The following is a 15222-nucleotide window of genomic DNA, read 5'->3' as shown; positions in this document are numbered from 1 at the left end:
AATAGCACGAAGCAAAATCCCCAAATTCTATGCGAGAAACATTTTACATTTATTATTCTGAATAAACAGACTAGGAATTACTTATATACGTCGCCAATAGGGTGTAATTCTGCAACCAAAATTTGATACTCTGTACTTTGTAGACGATGTCCCAATACGGATAGGAGTGCGAGCGCTAAGAATTTCACTTACCATCCTTCGGATATCCCCACTAAGCCCTGCGATAACTTCCAATCGCAATCATTACCTATAAAGGCATTTATGAAGATACCGCAAAGCTATCTCAATATGGAGTGCTCAATGCTGTGGCCTGGACTTAGACTAGATGCTAAATCCAATTGAGGGTCAAATATCAGTCTCTCCCTACTTCGAAGAGTGAAGTATAGTAGGGTATAAAGATGCTTCACTCTCCGCAGGCTTTTTTTTATCTCAGAATCAATCACCTTTGCTTATTTGAATATCCCATCGAACTATGTTTCTGATCTACAAGAAAATCAAGAAACGAAATGAGCGGAAACGCTTAGATTCTGCAGTGTCAAATACGCCCGACAATGCAATCGAATTGGACACACCAGTTGATTTCCCACAGCCTGATGAGGGAAAGGAAAAGAAAATCCCTTCCGCGGAAGGCGTTGCAGAGAAGAAACGAAGAAATGTCTACCGCTGGAAGATCATCCTGGGACTATTTAGTCCATACTGCCTCCAAGCCCTAGATACAACGATCGTGGCCTCAGCTCTACCATTTATCGCAGAGGATTTCAGTACGTATCAGACACACACAAACCAATTCCCAATGACCATCCTCATCCTTAACTACCCACTAACTACCCCATAGACCAAGTCAACCAACTAAACTGGATAATCTCCGTCTTCAACCTCACCTCAGCCGCCTTCCTCTTCTTCTGGGCCCAACTAACCGACCTCTTCGGCCGCCACATCGTCCTCCAATCCGCAATCTTCATAATGATGATCGGCTCCGCAGTCTGCACAGGCGCCCCAACATCAGCCTTCAGCGTCCTCCTCGTCGGCCGCGCCCTGCAAGGCATCGGCGCCGCAGGCGTGAACATCTCCATCCGAACTATCCTCGCCGACCGCGTCTCCCTCGCCGAGTACGCAGTTAACTGGACTGTATTCGCCCTCGTCTCTAGTATCGGGTTTAGCATCGGACCCGTCATCGGCGGGTATATGACGCAGACGTCGTGGCGCTGGTGTTTTGCGATTAATCTGCCTATCGCGGTTGTAGCAATGGTTGTTGTGGCTCTTGTTCTGAGGACTGAGTTGCAGGGTCCGCTGCCTATTCCTGAACCCGAGGATAGTGGTGGTATCTCGACTCGGTCTGGACGGTTCCTCGCGAGGATCTCAACGATTGACTACGGTGGCCAGATGCTCTTCCTCTGGGGATTCGGTCTTCTTATCCTTGCTTTGACGTGGGCGGGTGGTGTCTACTCCTGGAAATCCGTTGCCGTCCTCGCACCGCTCGTGATCGGTGGGATTCTGACGATTGCTTGGGTTGTCTATGAGCGCTGTATGGTGTCTGGCTCGTTTATGGCGCGAGTCCTCCCGCGTCAAAAGGCAATGGTGCCGTGGGAATTACTAAGACAGCGTGATATCGGTTTATTGTTCCTGATCAATTTCTCGATCGGGATAGCCATGTTTGCTGTTATGTATTTCATGGATATATACTTTACGCTGGTGCAAGGGAGGAGTTCTAGCGATGCCGGTATCGCACTACTATATTTCCTTCCTGGGTTAGGTGGTATGTATACACTCTACCTATTGAACATATGAAACATGAAACAACCCTGACTAACTCAAACAGCCGGACTATTCATGGCGATGTTCTCCTCAAACGTCTGGCCCCGACAAACCTTCCCGGCTCTTTTCTTCGGCAGTATAACCTCAGCAGTAGGAATGACTGTTCTGGCATGGGGCGTCCACGCAGGCAAAACAAGCGTCATCTACGGCATGATGGCGTTAGTTGGACACGGAGTCGGAATGAGAATGAACCCGGCATCTATGCACGGACTGGCGTATTTCCCTGCAATGACTGCGCAGATCTCGTGTCTTGCTTCGTTTGCGGTTCCGTTTGGAGGTTTACTGGGGTTGACTATTATGTCGACGGTGTTTACGAATAAGAGTGGGGTTGGACAGCGGGATGCTAAGGGTGGTGTTATGTGGGCTTTTATTGCTATGATGCCGTTAATGTGGCTGTCTGTTTTGCTTACTACTTTCCTTGGGAATGTGTGGATTTTGAAGGAGGGGGGTCATGAGGTTGTTAATAGGCCCTATCTTTGGGGTTTGATATTTGGGAGGGAAATTGTGAGGGAGAGGAGAGCTCGCGGGGAGGATGGGGATAGTGAGGTAACTGTTTAGAGGGATTATATATACCCGTGGATGGGACTTGTGACTTGACTTCTCGGCTGATATAGGGAAATGGCAAACCCTAGAATATAGAGTGATGAAGAGATTCAAATCTTTATAACATCTTGAGTTAGACATGATGCAATACCCAATACAAAAGGCTGTTAGAGTAGCCATCTCTCACCAATTAAATTGATTAAGTTGCATTCAGCTGTATTAACATAAACAAAAGCGTCGAAATTCACTTATGACAGAAAATCGCATAATAGGTATCACCCTTATCGACCCAAATTAATTCGTACCGAACCATATCTGCTCCCTCCCTAAAACCGGACTAAGATCCTGGAACCCAAATGGAAGCCCATTTCCCCTTCATCTTTGGATCATTCCACTTCTTCAGACCCTGAATCTCCTTTGCCTCCTCCAAACTGCCCCAACCACGCTTAAGCAGGCCCTGGGGACTCCGTGGAATGTTCTGCACCACGATCGCTGCTTCTTGCGACTTAGATACAAAGACCGACAACTCGCCGATGATGTGCATAGCCTGCTGGATCATGGCGCGCAAGACGATATTGCCGGTAATCCGTCCGGGCGGTTCATGGTAGCCTTGATAATGCACGTATGTTGTTATGACGGTTGTGGAGGCGTTGGACTATATCATGCTTAGTATTATCTAGCCTTTCAACTCTCCCGATTGTAGCTCTTATTTGAAAGTGTTTACCTTCCTCGGGGTGTTCTCTTGCACTTGGAGGTTGATCCATCCGATCTCGTAGGGGGCAGCAGAGTTGAAGTATCCCTGATAGTCGATGCGGAAGTCGTCGTTTTTCAAGAGCGTTGCGCCTCCATTCTTGCTGGCTGGTAAGCTTAAGATGTCGTCCTTTTGCTCTAACATCAAGAGCCAGTCTATTAATTTTGTTTTCTTGGTTCTAGAGTAGTATTCGCCGTTGCGTTTAATGAGGGTGGGGGTATCCCGGATGTTGCTTTGGGTGGTCATTATGGAATGGAGTTGGGATTAGCGAGTATTGAGTATTGTTTGACTTGGATGAGAAGGCTTAGAGGGGTGAAAAGACTGGTATTTATACAAAGATCAACGAAATTACTTGTCATGTTATAGCATATAATACGAACTATGAGCCAGCAGCCTAATCCCCGGGGTTGGGCCTCGTTCAGGTGAGAACGCCGAGTGCCCGGGCAAAACCACTTGACTTGCCTAATTAGGAAGAGGACATCCTCTTTGCTAATTAAACTAAATAAGTAAAGATTTATATATTGTACTCCGCTCTATGCGCCTATAGCTAGAACGGTAAGATCGAACGAAGTATACGTATATAAAAGCGAGAGTAATTCTTCAAGATATACCCAGCTTCCTAAACGTCTATAGCGAGAGATTATATCAAAATATTCAAATAGTAAACTCAAGCCGATTTCCAGCAAAATCCCGAGCGAAGAACCGCGTGGGATATTCTTTCCCTTGAGCGCCTATAGCTGTAATCAGCAAATAGTCACACGCAGTACGTAGGATATATCAAAGGCCCAGGGGCCAGGGATATCTTACCAGAGTTTACATCGCCGGGCTTATCAGCAGACATTGGGGCTGCGGCACCACCACGGGTATGGTGGTCATAGATGCTTCCTTTTATCTCCTCCAGTTCCTCACGGGACGACAGCTTGAAGCATGGGTGCCGGTTAGCTTCGGGATCAGTAGCGCCGAAGCTAATATGCACTTGCTGTCCACTGGAGCCGATGTCAAACCTGTTAATAACATTAGAGATGTGTGTTTCTTTTGAGAAATAGTGCCCTTCAATACCATAGAATTGTTCCCTTCTGGAGCTCCGGTACCGGCGCCGAGGTGAGTCCGAGGGTGGTCCCGTAGAACTCCTCGGCTTGGTCTAATGTACCCTGAGGGATTGGGAGGTTGATGTGGGCGATTCCGGAAATCATGATTTATGGTAGAATATATGTTTGTGTGATTGTGTTTGAGCGAGACGAGTTGGTATATATTCAAACCCCCACGGGAATCAGTTTCCGTGTCGGATTATGAGATGAGTCAAGGAACAAATGCTATGATGACGGTTACTACACAATGTGGAGGTTGGCTTGGTAGTTTAGTAAACGATAAGATCTCCAGTAAATCCCAGGAAAATTACCCGATGAATTCCATGTCGCGATTGTCCAGACTGAATCTGTCCCTCATAAGAGGGGCAGAGCTCATGTCGGCTCCAGCCGAAGGTCGGGGAGGTCTGGTTTCATTCCCCGATCTCTTTATATAAGGCATAATCCTAGGTATCCGAGTGTTTGTGTTTGTTATGGATAAATTCTCCAGGTTACCCTCGTCTACGGGACATCACCAAGGTCGCTTGTGTGCGCAGTCTATGTTTCACAGACATGGGTGACGATAGACATGGAGTATGGAGCAGTCCGGTAGAACCGGACGCTTTCTAGTTGGTCTGAGCGATATCCCAGAAACTCGAGATGTGTAACAATAACAATTTGAGGAATATGAATGGGGGGATATGCTGTTGTGACAGTCGCCTTTCTTAGTGTGTGAGTATCGGACAAGATATTGGCTCGGCCATTTAGATGGAATAGTATCATTGAATGCAAGGCTCATGGGGTTCATAGCGCACCATTTCGAGCAAAGTAGTCATCAATGATCATATCCGCCGCCTTTTCGGCAATCGCATATACAGTGGCTTGGATGTGTGCCCCAACTTGCAATGGCATGATGCTAGCATCTACAACCCGCAGAGCATTCACTCCATACACCTGTAGCATTTCATTCACAACTCCAGCATTGATCCCGTCTGCTTCACCCATAGCGCAGGTTCCAACTGCTGTATGCATGTTTAGTAATTTGCTGAAGCCATGGATTTGAGAGGGAGAACATACGATGCCAGTCGGTGACAGTATAATTCGAGACAAACTCTTCGTATACTTCGTCCTCGGTCTTTGCCCCATTGGCAGGGGGAGGAAAGACTCGCCCGCGAATGAGTTTGGCCAAAGGCTCGGTTTGACAAATTCGATCTCCCCATCTGAGTGCTTTGGCCATGACCTTCTTATCAATCTCCCCAGGTCCTAGAAAGTATCGTGGATCAATTGTGGGTTTCTCATCAATTGTGGCCTTTTCATAATTGGTTTCGCTCATAGGGGGTATATGGATAGATCCGCGCGAGAAAGGGTACTGCAGCATTTGCAGCATTGTGGCGTATTTCTTTCCTGGCTCAGAGACAAAATATGGGCTCCAGTTACCCAGATCGAAGAGATACTCGACTTGGCCGCGCGCTTGACCGGACTCGAATTGGCTAGCTAGAAGAGCGTCATGTGTACGTCCTGTGATTCGTGCGACTTCCTTAGCTTGGGTGTGTAATTCATCGCATTCCTCAGGCGATAGGATCTTCGAAAGCGGACAGTATGCCACTGAACAGGGCATCACAGTCCAAGGCCCGGTCTGGGAAGCGTAATAGGCGCGGTCTGCAGCTTCGCGCTGAACCGGGTCTTTGAGAATGTCATCACGGGTGGGAATCGTGGAGGGTATTTCGAAGATGGTGGCAGTCACTTCTAAACATCAGTCAAGATCATGAGGAGCTCTTTTTATATTTCATACTCATATGCTCCTGTAGATTCTCTCCTACGTTGGGACTGTGGTATTTCGTTTCAATTCCAGCAGCTTCCAACACATTTTGATTGCCAATGCCGGATAGCTCCAGAAGTTGGGGCGATTGCACGCTACCGGCACAGACGATTACCTCTTCGTACGCTTTGATATTTGCTTCCAGTCCGTTCCAGCGTACCCGAGCCCCTGCTGCGTACCACTCATCATCTTCGAATTTGAAGAGGATTTCCATGGCAGTTGCTTCAGTCAGTATATGCAAGTTTGGGCGATTCGCAATGGGATGATAGTACGCAGAGGCAGAGTAGCTGCGCTCCTGACTATCTGGATCAATTGTGCAGACCATATTCCAGACGCCTGTATTATCCCCTGCCAGACTATCCCGCGTAGATGGAACCCCAAGGCTATTCAGCGTCTCGTGCCAATACTGGTGTGTGGGGCCATACTGCTTGGTATGGGTTGTATGTAGAGGGCCCTTCGTTCCATTTGCCTCGGGATCATAGGACGACTGATAATATTTCTGATGAGCGGCACTTGGTGGGTGGAAACTCTCACTGCGGTGGAAAAAGGGCCTGCAAGGAATTCAGTACGCCACACAGATCAGCCGGTGAAATTCAAGGCAGAACCCGAATCTAGCAAACTGGTCAACTCCTACAGTAGATCTTCCCATCCCCACCCCTCATTTCCCAACTCCGCCCAAGCATCATAATCTTTGCGATGACCCCGATTCCAAGCCATAAGATTGAGCGCACTTGTGCCACCTAATATACGACCTCGTGGCCATGGTAGTGATCTTCCTCCCAGGCCCGGTTGTGGGGTAGTTTTGAATTTCCAATCGTATTTCGAGCCGATGGTTTCGCCGTACCGACCTGGAACATTGACTGCGCCATTATCTTCGGTGTTCAAGACCGATGGGCCAGCTTCGATAACTCCCACAGAGAATTCAGGGTCCTCGGTGAGACGCGCAGCAACAGCTAGACCTGCGGTACCTCCGCCTATTATCAAGTAATCGAGATCGAGGGCGGCGAACTGTTGGAGGGTCTCGTTACCCATGGCTGATGAGGGGTATGGGGAGAAAAATCAAATCAAAACCTCGTAATTGGGCTGCTTTGCGCTCAGCCTCGTTGGATGCCAAGCAACGGGACATTTGGTGAATTTATGCAGGTTTGTCGCTTGTACTTGGTCGTACCTGCGGGGTACAGCAAACCCAATAAATCCATTTCTCATATCACTGCCACAATCGGTCTTTGGCAGTTGAAAGGACAACAAGTTGAGGCCGCACTCATCAAGGAAAACCCCCCAAACCCTTGGTATTTTGCTTGCATATGCCATAATTTGGAGGGTTATACTGTTATCTTTCCTCTCTATATCCACAGCATGCGGAGCTTATACTCCAAACAATAGAAGAACCGGGTTCAGATCCAACATCAGTTGTTCATGGCGGACCCACAGTTTATATAGATGTCACATTCGAAACACCTGATATCCTTTGCATCGGAAATTTGAGTGGGTTCTATGGACCAGGAGGATGTTTCCTGTCAATAGTGGGTTTCACGAGAGAGACTTGGTCCAAATACATGGCTGTTTCTGCTGGGAACTAACTGGGCTGCGGTTGGTCTTTTTTCGTGGAGTCCGCATGGTTTTAATACTTGGATGATTGAGAATTGCCCACGTGGGCATATCAAATAAAATTAAGCTTAAAATTAGGGCATAACAGGCATAACTTCCCCTGGAGATGTTGTCTACAGATTTGGGACTGGCTACGTCATCGAATACAGTGGAGAACCGACACAAAATATTGCGAACCCCCCACCTCTTTCTAATTTGCTTTCTGCAACAACCTCGCGTTGCTTTCATTTTTGAAAATATGACGGCCATGTCACTTGTGACCGACCCTCTGACCGTCCTACCTCCAGAGATTGTCCTGCAAATCTTGCACTTCACCCCCCGTCTCCGGTCTCGCGTCCCTGACCGCGACCTCAAAGGCTTGGCATCAATTTATCGACGTCACCCACCAAGAAGCTATTTACACATCCGAAGCCAAAACCGTCCAGCCACCTGGAGGTAGCCGGGATTTCTCCTTCCTCTCCGATTCCCACAGCTTTGCCAAAGTATTCGAGGGCACAAAATCATGGAAAGACCTATGCAAACGTCAGACACTGCTGGCCCGCAATTGGGCCAAGACGCATCCAATCAGCCAGGAATCGGTGCTACAAATCGGCAATGATCCCGTTTGGCGGTTCCGTGCCGACTTCAAACGCCGCTTTTTTGTTTCCACCTCCCATGCTGGCGGGTTGAACGTCACTGATATGGACACGGGTCGTATCCTCTGGCAACTCCCTCCGGCGCAGGACACCGACGGAGATGGAGTTCGCCAACATGCACACTTGGAGTATCAGGATGGAATGGCCGTGTTTGATAGTGATGGAGATTCCCTCGAGGTTTGGCAGGCGGATCAAGAAGGTGCAAAGCGTGGAGAGTTCCGGCGCATCGCTATCTTGAACCATGATTGCCAGACGAGAGGATTCCAATTGTCCTACTGGACTCTCTGTGTTGTTTCCAACGAGGGCCAGGGCTTTGTGTACGATATGACACAGCGACCCCCTACATTGACCAAACATTTGAAGATTGAGAGAGGTGGTATTGGTCATCTGGACCAAAGCGAAGATATTGTGATCTACTCTATGGGAGAAAAAGGCTATTTTGCCTACAACAAGGAGTCTGGTGCATTTTTAGGGACGTTGAAGCCGTCGAAGTTGACAGAAAAATATCACATTCTTCCTCCCCAAGTCGACGCAGCACTATCAGGGGCTGCACAGCTTGGCCCAACACCTCAACCCCTCCTACCCGGGACTTTCCGAAAAGATCGTTTGGTGCCAATTGAGGTTGCCAAAGGGCCACTGTCACCACCAGATGACCCAGAGCACGTCTGGTATGAGAATGATGAATGGGGAGCGGGAATGTTGCACGGCGATCTCTTCGTGGGCTTCTCTCGCGCTGGTCGTGTTTTTATATGCCCTGATTTCCGCAAGGCTCTCCGTGATGAAGCTAGTCTCGCGGCAAACAGCTCAATCCTGGAATGTGAATCAGATGGGTCAGGCTTTGACCTAGGTGGCTGGTTATCAATCCGCAACCACCGTGTGATGTTCGAAATTCAGGATCGGATCTATATCGTCGCCCTTGATGACAACGATAGGGTTCAAAATTTGGAGAATCCTGCCCGTGCTTCGTATTCGCTGCTCACCAGCTCTGCGCCACAGCTTGCTGTGCCGATCAGTTACATGGCATTGGCTGACGATGCTATTATGACTACTTATACCGTGAGCTCTTTTTTGGATCTATGAGCATGAAAAAAAAATTAAAGCAGAACAACTAACATCAGAAATCGCAGACCCTTGGCTGGCGTGAATCCAACGTTCCAGGCGGCGCCCCTCCACCACAAGGCAGAGATCTTCCTCGCGTCTTTCCCACAAAAGTTATCCGCGTGCTAAGCCTGACCCCTAATCTCCCTAATGAATCTTCCTCTGTCCCCGGCGGCATGAATGAGTTTTCAACCTTGGATAACGGGGTCCTTGGTGGACCCAGTCCAAATTTGCCATCCGAAGACGCCTCCCGCACACAGGCAGGGTTGCTACAGCTGCTTAGCATGCTTGGCGAAGAAGCGGATTTTGAACAGAACGATAGTGAAGATGAATGGGAGAGTATGGACGAGGACGGGGATGGGGATGAGGATGAAGAGGAGAATTAGTACGAGCAGCCACATATGTCCGATGGGGCCTAGATTTGCTATTGGCTAGCCCCGAGGCAAGGGACCTTGCTGGCGTGGAAGTTTTGTGTCCTAGTGCGTTGTCACATCTGACACCCACCATCACGCACTCCCCACAACTAATTTGCTGCAGTCCATCACGTCACTGACGGCTGTTCCTCTTAGGCCGTGTACATTGTGACACCCTCAAACTTGGAACTGTGGAATTGATGGAAGACTTGGTACAATGTGATCCCATGGAACAGGCTATAGACAACTCAAAGCCGCTTCAATTTCAATGCAACTATCGAAAACAACACTTTTTGGGGATTACTGTCTCCATTGGGAGATCAACAGGCTGTGGAAAGTATAGGAAAACAAAATGGTGGAGCATAGTCGAAAATATCTGGAAGTCCTAGTGATGATCACCAAATGTGGGCAATGACAAAGTAGAACCCCCCACCTATCTATCTTCTTCACCGAAGCAATTCGGTTTCGCTTAGTGCAATGCCACTAACGTAGGAGATCATTCATACTAATGTGCTACATATCTTGCAGGATCTTTCTTTGGGATTAAGGTTGTGTTAAGTGGGTCATGCCAAGTGGGTCCATCACAGAACAAGGTGTGGCTGTTATGTGTATTCCAACGTTGGAATGTGAGTCCTAGGTACTATGTACGAAAATTGTGAATGATATACATCCGGATTTTAGAATCAAGGCATTAGATTTAGCAACCACATGTATTTTGCTTCATATATAGGACTACTAGGAGCTGTCAAAAAGAACCATTTAATGATATGTTACACAGACAACACGGATTGGTAAATTCACATTGTGCAGAAGCGAAAATCATGGACGCTTCTTACAAACACAGATTGGCTTCCTACTCAAACAAAGACTCCTTTGGGGGTCAACCCATAGAACCAAATAATTTCCATCGCCCCTAGCACACCATAATCTAACCCGTCATTCACGGCGGATATACACAACAAGGTTGGACACAAAGGGACCATGCCCAGCCCCGTATATGCCCCAGAACTCATAGCAGTCATATTCATGTTCAATCATGTTTCGTACGCGGTCGGTGTTTGGGTTATGGCTAGGAGAACCGGCTAGTAAGTAAGACGAAGTGAACATAACATCAAACTCAAACTCACCGGCCAACAATTGTTCCAAGGACAACCCGACCCCAAATCAGCATAACAGGCCGAGCAAAGTCAACAGTAATCTCTTTCAATGGAAGGGCCGGGCAGCAAGAGAACAGAACGCTGTTGTCGTCAATTTCCAGCAACGCCTGGGGGTCTTCCAGGACTTTACAGTCATGCTGCGCAAGAGCCCAGGTGTCAATGGCAGTGTAGCAGGGATCCTGAGCATAGAGTTGGATTTTCTTGTTGGTGATCTCTTCAATCCTATCCCTAATTGTGATCATAATAGAATGTTGGACCGCGCTGCGATGGATGTTGTCATAAAGAATTTCTCCGCAACCCTCGCAAGGACCTTGGCCCTTTGGGTCTGTTGTCGCCGATCGCTTTCTGTTTCTGACTCCGGTTTCGGGTTGACTTTCGGGTCCAAATTCCATTGATCCAGATGCGATACCCACCACCTTAGTGACTTCATGGGCGTTAAAGACGAGCTGAAGGATGGAACTGAGCTCCTGGAACTCGGGTGTTTTCTTCCAGGACTTCAGGGTTGCTTCGAGAGTCTCGTCCAGGGCCACGGGGTTCTCAACGTACGCACGGGAGGTGGGCTGCTTAGTGTCACTCGCTCGCGCAAGCATGAAATGCTCAATCTGCACAGGGAAAAAGGCCTCCGCCAGGTCGATGGTTCGAGACTCGACTGCTGAAACGAGTTGTTCATAGCAGGAGTATCGGAGCTTTGGTTTCTGGCTGTTTTGATATCTGTGTTAGCTGGGGTCACGTGCCAGAAGAGCCCTGAAGAAAAATCATGAACAACGTACACTTCCCACTCCTCATTCTCCGCTCCTAACAGGACCTGTCCAGTAATTACTTGGTAGTAAATCTTGGAGCCGCTGAGGCCTTTGACAGAAATCAGTTGCTTTGAATCACTCTTTCGCCGGGTGTAGTACCGGCGATTGAGTTGGTTCGAGACATCTTGAAGGTCTTTCTTCGTGAAGAAAGGCTTCTCGCCCTCATGCCATGCCTTGAGGAACTCCACAGCTTTCTCGATGCTGCATGGTTCTTTGCTGGACCGAGTGACCAACTCGGGATCCCCATGGAAGGTTTCCAAATGGTGCATTATCTGGAATTTCGAGGAAGAACCGCTCGGGGGTGTGATCGAATCAAAGAGTAGAATAAAGTTTCGGTAATCTTGAAGATGGGAGAGAAGAAAAAAAAGAAAGGTGATGGGTAGAAGGAGAGAAGAAGAAAACAGACGGACGCGCTGTGACGAAGACGAATACGCGTTTGGGCAGAGAGACGCCTGCCATTGATTGATTTGGGCGGAGAATGAATTGATACCATTGTTTGCGTACAACTTCAAAAGAAGCCATAGTAGAAGTTATATAGCAATGAATGTAGGTCAGTTTCATGAACATGGAGTCATATTGACCTTACTTTCATATCATTGGCAGTTTATAATCCTTTCTTCTTCCTCTTCGTTCTTCATGGGTACATTCAATAAGTCATAGTAACAGGTGCATGTAGTGCATTGCACTGAGTCCAAATGCCGCGTAATATTCATTGGATTTGATGGGATACTGGGGAAGAGAGTAGGCAATATGACTGTATTGTAGCTTACTGCCAACTCCTAAGGGGAAAAGAAGAAGAAGAGGGAGAGGAAGCTATTTGTAGCTGCCAGTCCTGACAAACAGGATCAGGTGATCTCACTTACAAGTGTCTATAAAGGTAGTGCTTGGCCAAGAATAAAATCAAGTCAGTTTCTTAGTTTTCTCTTCCCCAATTCATAGTCGCAAGCTTCCAACACATGTTATTATAAACCCCTATCGAATCGTTGAGTGGGAGTACCATGAGGCCCGTGACGTCGCTATTAAATGGGCTCGCAAGCAGGGCATTGAGGTCGTTTTCCATGAGTACCGAGAGTGCCACGTCTTCTTACGCTCTTTTGACCCAAAGCGCGACGTGATACGGGTTAGTGAAGATGCATTTGAAGGCTTCACCGACAACTGTTGGGGGATCCACAGGTCGGATCACTTAAGGAGTGTTTCTATTCCCTTCAGAATCGGTCAGTTCGCTCTGCCTGAGAGCGTGGTCATGGATCGTCAGTCTTTGGAGTTGCTTTACAACACAATTTCCAGCTTTTGCGGTGATATGGTTATATATATCATCGCTGGCGAAAATCCAGATTATTCTTCCAAGTTCGTTGATTACACAAAGGTACAGACACGGTGGGATCTTTGTGGCGCATAGGAAGGAGAAGCATTTGTCTGGGATCGAAACAACAAGAGATTTGATAGGAAAGGTGGCCCCCGAATCCTCCAGCACGACTCCTCCAGCACGACTCCTACACGCGGGTATTGGAAGGCATTGCAGTGCTAGCTGGGATTCTTATTCGATTCCTGCCCGATATCGACTTTGAGATACGGGCTGTCCGTGCAATCAGACTTTGAATGTTCCTTTGCGTCACATATCACTGACAACATGCGGATCACCACAGCTCTCATGAAGAATCGTCCGTTCATGGATTCCAATATTGGGAAATTAATTTCAAAAATCAAATCTTTTCTGTCTGTCTTATTGACTTCTCCTTTTTTCAATTAATATAAACATACTATATTAGATATTAATTGTGATTGTATAAATACCGTTGGTTATTACCTACAACAGTCTCCCCTATAAAGATTCACCCACCCCTAGTCTAGCGGCCAAGAGATCGGCCAATCTTCTTCAGATTCAGTTCAGATTCAGTTCAGATTCAGTTCAGATTCAGTTCAGATTCAGTTCAGATTCAGTTCAGATTCAGCTCAGATTCAGCTCAGATTCAATTTACTTTAGAAGTCCCTATGGCCATTTTAGAAGGTATTCATTTTATTAACCTTATAATCTACCTAGGTAGGTATTCAATTAGTTTTTTGTAAAGTGAGAGTAGATCTAAATTACTGCTAGAGTCATCAGCCACCTGAATAGGAAATTATTATGTTCGCCATCGAAGTGGTGAAAACTTACATGTGCATAAAAAATTCATCCAGCATCCGGCGATGTCGCGGCACATTCTCTCAAGTGCTGGCAAACCAGGTGGACCATATTCTGTACCACCTGGCTAGCCTCACCTTTTGTGTGCGCATGTTTATAGGCACTACAGTGATGAGATTGTGTCTGCCCCTCGCGGCCATGTATCTTCACCCGACCATTGTGAAATGTGTTCTATGAGTCCACATATCCATCTGCTGTCGTTCTATGGCGACTAGTATATCCCGGGTGACCCAAGTCCTTGCGTGTACCATGCTGTATACGTCACCCTTGCTCCTAGGACATCGGTTGCTAGTAAGATAAGTCCTAGTATCAGAAGAAACAAATTCCTATGAATTGCCAGTAAATAATATAGTTGCGATGTTCCTAATGAGCCATCAGCACACGAGACTCTAATCTAGCTAAGTGATTGTTGATTTTGTATGAAGCAATTGAGCTTACCTTCCTACGTCTACTTAGTTGGTTCACACTGATATCTATGCAACAATGTTACTGAAGACTATCTGGATAGTCTGCGATTATATGAAAGGCAGACCAAATGATGATTCTTGCACGGTATATTTTCTGACTGTATGTCTCATGGCATAGTTTTCTTCGGAACCGCAATAACCAAGTATGTCTTACAGCAGACTCTATGCCTAGCTCATGTCACGTTCTTCGGTTACTACCTTGCTGTTTCTTGCTCTCTAACTAGTTCTAAAGCTTGCTCAAATGGGTCGGTAAACTGACCGGATGCAAGATTCAAGGTGATATGGGTTGCTCAACGGGAGGTCGAGATTACACCAGAGCTGGACTAACTTTCTCAGCAAGAGGGTGATTGGAGAACCCGCATTAACTTTGGCGGCTTAAATATATGGCCCGGGGAAGATATGCGGCGTACCATCCCATCCCCAAAGACAGAATGCTTAAGTTCTGTTTGGATCAATGCTAAACTTGGGGGGTATTGAGAATAATAAATATAAGCAGGTCGTACTTTGAGGCTGCTGAGTTGGTGCTATTCAGCGTATAAAGTCTTACTAGACCTTCGGCCCTAATATAAGCCTACACCGAATATTCAAAGGCTACATACTCGCCTTTCCCTCCATGGGGTCCTTGACTATGAAACAACATCTCGCCTGTTTTATTTAAGACTTGAGAGACGGAGGCTGGTATGGCGGAGAAATACAAAGTATCCTTATTTGAACATGTATTCTATGAAAACTCCATGATGAATATCAATGTATTGCAAACACTGTTCCACAGCTATGAAGTTTCATAGCATCATGGGCAACATGTAGAGAAAGCAGGCCCCAGGTCTAGGAATATAAAAGACCGCAACATCGTATTCTGGTTTAAGAGTA

General features: G+C 47.1%; 6 protein-coding genes across 6 annotated transcripts; 2 read left to right on the top strand and 4 right to left on the bottom strand.

Annotated features, from left to right (window-relative positions):
- Positions 1-472: 472 nt before the first annotated feature.
- On the top strand, positions 473-2373 carry mfs56 (uncharacterized protein; the record flags this gene model as incomplete). The annotated part of the gene is made up of 3 exons (XM_057215851.1): positions 473-761; positions 836-1756; positions 1820-2373. The coding sequence occupies 3 exons, from the start codon at positions 473-475 to the stop codon at positions 2371-2373; spliced, it is 1764 nt and encodes a 587-aa protein (XP_057077734.1).
- Positions 2374-2695: 322 nt separating this feature from the next.
- Positions 2696-3355, bottom strand: N7516_003130 (uncharacterized protein; the record flags this gene model as incomplete). Its single annotated transcript, XM_057215850.1, has 2 exons — positions 2696-3013; positions 3083-3355. The coding sequence occupies 2 exons, from the start codon at positions 3353-3355 to the stop codon at positions 2696-2698; spliced, it is 591 nt and encodes a 196-aa protein (XP_057077733.1).
- Positions 3356-3763: 408 nt separating this feature from the next.
- Positions 3764-4302, bottom strand: N7516_003129 (putative glyoxalase family protein; the record flags this gene model as incomplete). The annotated part of the gene is made up of 3 exons (XM_057215849.1): positions 3764-3840; positions 3917-4113; positions 4169-4302. 3 exons carry the CDS (start codon positions 4300-4302, stop codon positions 3764-3766), a joined length of 408 nt encoding a protein of 135 aa, XP_057077732.1.
- Positions 4303-4977: 675 nt separating this feature from the next.
- On the bottom strand, positions 4978-7024 carry N7516_003128 (GMC family oxidoreductase; the record flags this gene model as incomplete). The annotated part of the gene is made up of 4 exons (XM_057215848.1): positions 4978-5195; positions 5251-5919; positions 5966-6543; positions 6627-7024. 4 exons carry the CDS (start codon positions 7022-7024, stop codon positions 4978-4980), a joined length of 1863 nt encoding a protein of 620 aa, XP_057077731.1.
- An 814-nt stretch (positions 7025-7838) lies between these two features.
- Positions 7839-9719, top strand: N7516_003127 (uncharacterized protein; the record flags this gene model as incomplete). The annotated part of the gene is made up of 3 exons (XM_057215847.1): positions 7839-7892; positions 7957-9291; positions 9363-9719. The coding sequence occupies 3 exons, from the start codon at positions 7839-7841 to the stop codon at positions 9717-9719; spliced, it is 1746 nt and encodes a 581-aa protein (XP_057077730.1).
- Positions 9720-10682: 963 nt separating this feature from the next.
- On the bottom strand, positions 10683-11972 carry N7516_003126 (uncharacterized protein; the record flags this gene model as incomplete). The annotated part of the gene is made up of 3 exons (XM_057215846.1): positions 10683-10815; positions 10874-11602; positions 11674-11972. 3 exons carry the CDS (start codon positions 11970-11972, stop codon positions 10683-10685), a joined length of 1161 nt encoding a protein of 386 aa, XP_057077729.1.
- Positions 11973-15222: the final 3250 nt, after the last annotated feature.

The sequence above is a fragment of the Penicillium verrucosum genome, assembly GCF_028828655.1.
Source record: "Penicillium verrucosum strain IBT 35672 chromosome Unknown utg000001l_segment0_segment0, whole genome shotgun sequence".
Lineage (NCBI taxonomy): Eukaryota > Fungi > Ascomycota > Eurotiomycetes > Eurotiales > Aspergillaceae > Penicillium > Penicillium verrucosum.
This window is presented reverse-complemented; position numbering and strand designations above follow the sequence as displayed.